Raw genomic sequence first — 6,618 nt, forward strand, 5'->3', positions numbered from 1 at the left:
GAAATTGAATTGAAATAATCGATGATATACTATTGGAAGAGTACAATTTCTTTACTAATTAATTTTCGATTCAATACTGTAAGATGTATAAAATACTATTGATTATTTATCTCACATCAGATTGATAAGTCTACAATAACTAAAAAATAATTAAATAATCTATGTTAAAAGGAATTTGTGCTGTCGTGTATTAAAATGCCTGATATCCTTCATCGTCCTCAGTAGCATATTCCTCAGCTGCTGCAATGGCCACATCGGCTAACATGTGTTTTGGTATTTCGGATCCTCGTACTTTGATAGTATAACATGCATTTTCCATTTTGGTCAAACTGTGCTTGAGCGTGATAATTTTCTTATTTACTTCATTGTTATGTACTACACTGGTGTAGCCCAAGAAGGCTATGTATATCTTTCTGACAAAATTACACGTTTGGTAACAACTGCTCACATCTCCTACCGCCAAGTTATTGATACACTTTCGCATCAGCTCTCCGGTCAGATCAGCTATTCCCAGAATATAGTCCGTTGGCGTGACCATGACTTGCATTGTTTTAGAAGTACTCTGTTCCGACGAATCGGTTGGAGATGAAGTTGTATGATATGTCAATGCTTTTTCCAAAGCGGACCAGTCTTGCATATCACCATTCTGCAGATATTCATGGAATGTCAGCGCCTCTATGTATTCTTCTATGCCTGCGCGATAGGCTCTGTGGAACTGATAAGCGTCCTGACCGTCCAACTCGGTTGCGATATTTCGAAATAATTTCTGTACTACGTTATCTAGTCTTGTCTTGGCTGTGTCTAGCACAGCATTCCGTTTACTCTCCTTATCGATGGTGTGCAACAGAAAAATGATTCTTTTGCTCTCGATGCCTACATCCCGATTAATCTTGAAGATTCTTTCATAACGATCATGTTTGGCATCTAGTTCAGCTGCATATTCATGGAATTGTTGTATTACTTGACTGTTCTCATTTATGTCCTCTATCACCTCCCTGCCTTTGTCACCAAGATTGATTATTTTCTCTTTATCATGATGTTTGCGATTTCTCCTACCTGCAAGTAATGCCAATTAGTAAGAAGACGGAAGCAAATATTTATTGCCAATATTCATAATCGATTCTTATATTTAAGACTGTCTTAGGATGAACTAATCAGAGCAGTATTCATATTATAATCGGATTTTACATTTAGGATTGTCTTAAGTCTTAAGATGTCATGAACAATCAGAGGGGTGTATTAGTATCTTAAGATATTGCAAAATTAAGTCAATATGAAAAGAAAAAACAAATATCTAATAATCTGTGGCAAAGTTGTAGACTATTTAAGAAAGTACATTGTTATATACATGTCTATTATGACAAAATAAAGTTAATGTGAGAAGTATTTAGTAAGCTATGATAAAGTTGCAACTATATAAAAAAAGTTGATGTATATTATATACCTATTACAACAAAATTGAATTATGATAAACTAAATTTTATGAGTTTCAATCAACATTATATGTAACTAACTTATGATAACATGCAAAATTAGAGCATTAAAATATGCAACGTTAATGTAAATATAAATTATTTTAAAGAAGTCTTTATTTTTAAATTGAAGGGAATAAAGAATTTGGATTGTTACAAAAGCAATCCATAGCAATGTGTACGATATAACCCACTTTCTTCAGAACTCGAAGGTATCAGTTCGAAGAGATCCCTCAATCTTGAAATTAATCCCCCTCAAGCTCTCTCTCTTCAAAAGCGGGTTTATATCACCGCCGCCACAAACTTCCGAGTGTAAGCTCATCAGCTGTCATGCAGCCTCTCGTTCTCACGTGGAATCGACATTTTTTGATAATGAAGGCGAAACGAGGAGATTCGCAGATCAGCGACTCACCTCTTCCTTGCGACATCATGATTCCTCTTAATAATCTTTTTTAATTAATCTGTGCTCGTTCTCGATGATGATATACAAGACGTGGCTCGCGACCTGTTTTGATAGGACGTGACGCTATCGACGCTATGGCAGACATTGAGCTCGATGCTATGCGAGGGAGAGGGAAACACATTGATGACATATTGCATATCTACTTATCTACCTTCTCCATTTGATAATTAAACAGATGCAAGTAAACAGAGGACAAGCTACTTCTTTTTTACCAAAGAAGCTGAAATTATTCATGCTATGCATGCGTCAATATGTCTCGTAGTTTTCATATATACATAATAATTAATATTAATAGATTTTCAAAAAGGAACTTTTCTTATATTAAAGAAATATATTTTTAATTTGTCGAAGTTGATACAGTTATAATTAAATTTCTGGTACTGATTCTTTTGATATTATTAAATAATTTTATAAAAATTTATTTAACGTGATGTCTCGTAAGTGAAGTTAAGATGAACAAAGGATATATAATTAATGTAATTAATTAATTTGTATATTTGCAATATGAAAGATTTAATTGCTTTTCCAATAAATAGACACACACACAAAATAAATTCTATATTTCAAGCTAAGCAGGTGTTTTAATTATCATTAGTTGCATCGATCAATTTGAGGCTTTAAATTTAGAAGTATCACATTTTATTGAGTAAGATGTTGATTATAAAATGTTTAAAAAATATCTAACAATTGGATGGCAATTCCATATGATATTGTTATCAATTTTGAGAAATTTTTCTATATGAAACATAAAAAAATAGTTATCTCCGAATGCGCCGAATTTGCATAGTGGCACCATCTATTGATGAAATGGTGAACTAATCTTTTGTTATCGCGCCAACAGATGCCGTTACTATGTTAATTTGTAAAGCTCTACATTTACAAGAGTAGTGCGCAAGTTTTAAGTTTCATGGACGAATTCGTAGTAATTGTGATCTACATCAGGAGGAAATCAGGAAATCCATTCAGAGGGACAATAAGAAAAAGAGCTTTACTAACTTTTCTGTTAACTATTTTGACCACATTTTTTAACTTGGTCTATCGTCCAATAAGTAAGTAATAAATATTAAGTGAACTTACAGTATAATAAGCTAATAAATAAATAATTTCTTAATATATATGATATGGTTATTAGATAAAAAATGGTGGATTCTTGCGCTACTCTTGTAAAACTAGAGCTTTAAATTGAGAGCAGATAGAAACCTAAGTTTGTTTGTGTAGCTAGCGTTTGTTGCTAGCGTTTAGAGTTCAGTTCCACCAATGTAAGATTAACTTTAATTGCAATTCAATGTATGCTTTATCTTTTTCTAAGAATATAAGATAAAATAAATAGCAAGTTAAACCGAAATTAAAGTTAATTAAGTATACATGCTCTTTTTTGTCTGTGTACACATTAAAAAAAAAAGATTGTGCCTATATCTTTAATATTGTTGCATTCAGCCGATTGTATGGCGCCATCGCGTTCTACTTTTCTCCCTCGAGAAAAATCAATCAATCAGGATTATTTCCGTTGATGTTTGTATCAAGTTTCATGAGAATCGGGGGACCCTTTCCGAACTTTCTCTGGAGCATCCTTTATCGTCTTATTTGTTGGTAATATTTGTAGCAAACAGGCGAGTGTAGTTCTGAGTCTATCGACCGCAAATACCGAATGGACGAAGGCCGGAGAGAGCAAGATTCAGGATACGAGGTTCGTGCATACACAGCTCGGAATTCACAAGGGATGAGGGACGAGGGGAACAGTTTGGAATTAATCAGTACCGGTCTTCAGTAAATAACCGTAACGAGGATCTCTTGGTCAACTTAGCGAGTTCTCTAAGAATTCGACGAAAGACTACAACACATGCCGAGAACGAACGATAATGAAGCCAGGAGCTTTTCCGATAGCGTTCGAGAGACGTTTGGTAATTTATTTGATAAATTGCTACTCTGCTCGCGAATACGCTCGTGATAGATAAAAATCGAGTCGAGCACTTAACTGTTTACAATTTTCAATAAAAAATATAAATCAAATTAAATTAATAGAAGTGTATTCCGCGAAATGTTATTGTATTTTTCCAATTTTTGAAGAATTCCTAATTGAAAATTGAAAATTGCTTTTCTAAATAATTGTTGAATTATTTTCTATTTTCTTTCATCTATAAATGATGAACGATTCAAAATCGGAATTCATACATAATATTATATAATAGAGCAGATTTCCATTGTATTTTTATCATTAAAATTCCGGAAGTAAATTCACAAAGGGGCTGGAGATTGAAATAATATCGATTACATGTAAATGTTTTGTGATATGTTACATTGGAAATATTTGATATCAATTATTAACATGTTGAGCTAATTGGGACAATGTAAATGAATAGGTGGTTTTATGTGCATTGTTTTGCCTGCCTGTAGTATTATTAATATGTCCTGTAATATAATAATAAGTTTAATAAAATTATGTTTCATATTACGTGCATATTCTCTCAGCATAACAATTAACAGAGAACCTGATTGTTTTTTTCTCTTCTTTAAATTCTTTAAATTAGAAGAATAATTCCTTAAATATATTTTAGCTGTTAGACAACAGAATTTTCGGATATATCAAACTGATTAGAAATAAATTATACACGAATAATAAAATTAGTAATAAATGACAAATTTATTGGAAATAACAAGCTACCTTTAAAATAATAAATTTTAACGACAAACTGTTTGAAAATAACACACACGATTGTTAAAATATGAATAATTTATCGTTGTTAATTTATCGTTGTTACATCATTAATAATTTCCCATATAGATAATGAATTTTCAGTACGTATTTTTTGTAACTACATATTATGAACGTTCTATTTTCTGCTGTATTTATGATCAAATGCCAGAGAAGCATAGTGTCTCGTGACTCGTTATTTCACGCAATTCCTTGCTGAGCTGAGCGTTTCTTTCGTCTTCCCGAGAGACTTATCGCCTATCGACGTTGGGATTTTTCCGCGTGACACTTGTAGACCACCGCAGGGGAAACCGTAATCCTTGGGATAAAAGAAATTAGGAGAGACGTGTCTCTTTGCGTGAATAGGATCAGGCGGGAGCAAATTACAGCAATTATCTGTAAATCCCGCATAGAGATTTTGGATTCTGTGGAGGATCTTCTCGCGAACGACAGGCCGCAGACTCGTTCGCCGAAAACGGAGATTGATAAACCGCCGGCGGCCACCAATTAGCGTTTTTCCGCGTACCTCCGCGTATTATGCATTATCTTTAGTTGGTTTTGAGGTAAAACTTCGCTGACTTCCTCCTGCCGATGATTTATGTCCGCGCCGTTTAACAAAGTTTTTATTCGCAGCCGGTGTTGTAAAGATGATTTATACGAAGTTCCCGGATCTTGCAGGATTTCGTTTTGATGTGGAAAATGCTCGCAGCATTTGATGACGCCTTTGTTGCAATCGTATGTAGAATAAGAATGCGCTTTTTATATACCGATGATTCTATAAACTTCCTGCATACACCAAGAGTTTTCTTTATGTTCCTTTGAAATATAGCAAATTCCATCAAACATATTAAACGCATAAGATCCGAAAAATATTTAATGTTTAGGTGAATAGGTGGGATGGCCGCAGCACCTTAGTAGCAAAATTATTGGCACAATATTGACTCAATATATTTCCAATGTTTAACAAATATATCGTCAATAAATTGCTACTAGAATTTAACTTTTTTTAAAACCTTATTTTAGTTTTCATTAAAATCTTGTTCTAGAAAAGTTCTAGAGAATAAAAAGTATTGCCCAGAAGTTTTATAAAGTTATTACTTTTACATTCCTCTATTCTTATAAGACTAATGTGATTTTAACTCTAACATAATATGATATTTTAATTATAACATAAAAAATATAAAATTAAAATTTTTTGGGATGTCCTGAAGATTCCTATTCACAAAATTTTGAGCCGTCCATCTACTTAAAGATAAATCTTTTTTTGAATAATACCTTGATCTGCGAATTGGTCGCTTTTTCACGAATATCTCAGTGGAAATATTTGATCTTTAACGCTGAGATGAATTTCAAAAGGCATTCGCTCTTTCCGTGAGAGTGACGCGAAATGAAAGTTACACGAAGAGTTTTGTGCATGTAAATGTACTAGGCATTTGTGACTGGTAGCTGACTGAGTTTGTACGTGCAAACTTAAACGTACGCGACCAAACGTGAAATCATAAAAGTTTTAGTCCAACGTGGATGTAACGGCAGCGCCGAGGCAACATCCAAGGGTACAGATACATATATAAGTAAGCCAACTGTGGTATATTTTAATCCGTAATCACTCGAAGGATTAAACTCTCGCCTGAATCTTCTAAATTCATTGTTTGAGTTCGGCTTTGATCCCTGCGCGACTTCTTCCACAAACTCCTTCATTGGAGACCGTCTCTTGTCATAGAACATTCGCCGTAAGACAATTCTGATCCTTTTTATCCTTCGGGATAAATTATTGAACGACGAAGATTTTTCGTTTTAATTTTCAAATATACAGATGAATTTATTTTGACAAAAAATAAAATCACGCCGGTGCGCGGATTCTGAATGTAAAATAAAATGTGAATGAGGGAAACTGCGTTTCCAATACTGAGAAAAAAATCATTTTAATATTTATTTGAGAATAGGCAATTAAACATTTACTCAATAAAAAGAAATAGTAAAATCAAATTAAT

At 33.3% G+C, this 6,618-nt stretch overlaps 1 protein-coding gene across 1 annotated transcript; it reads right to left on the bottom strand.

Annotated features, from left to right (window-relative positions):
- Positions 1-190: 190 nt before the first annotated feature.
- LOC105623943 (translin-associated protein X) lies at positions 191-1,900 on the bottom strand. The gene is made up of 2 exons (XM_012205313.1): positions 1,885-1,900; positions 191-1,056 (listed from the first exon to the last, which is right to left on the bottom strand). The coding sequence occupies exons 1-2, from the start codon at positions 1,898-1,900 to the stop codon at positions 191-193; spliced, it is 882 nt and encodes a 293-aa protein (XP_012060703.1).
- Between the last annotated feature and the right edge of the window lie 4,718 nt (positions 1,901-6,618).

This window comes from Atta cephalotes (assembly GCF_000143395.1).
Source record: "Atta cephalotes unplaced genomic scaffold scaffold00068, whole genome shotgun sequence".
NCBI lineage: Eukaryota > Metazoa > Arthropoda > Insecta > Hymenoptera > Formicidae > Atta > Atta cephalotes.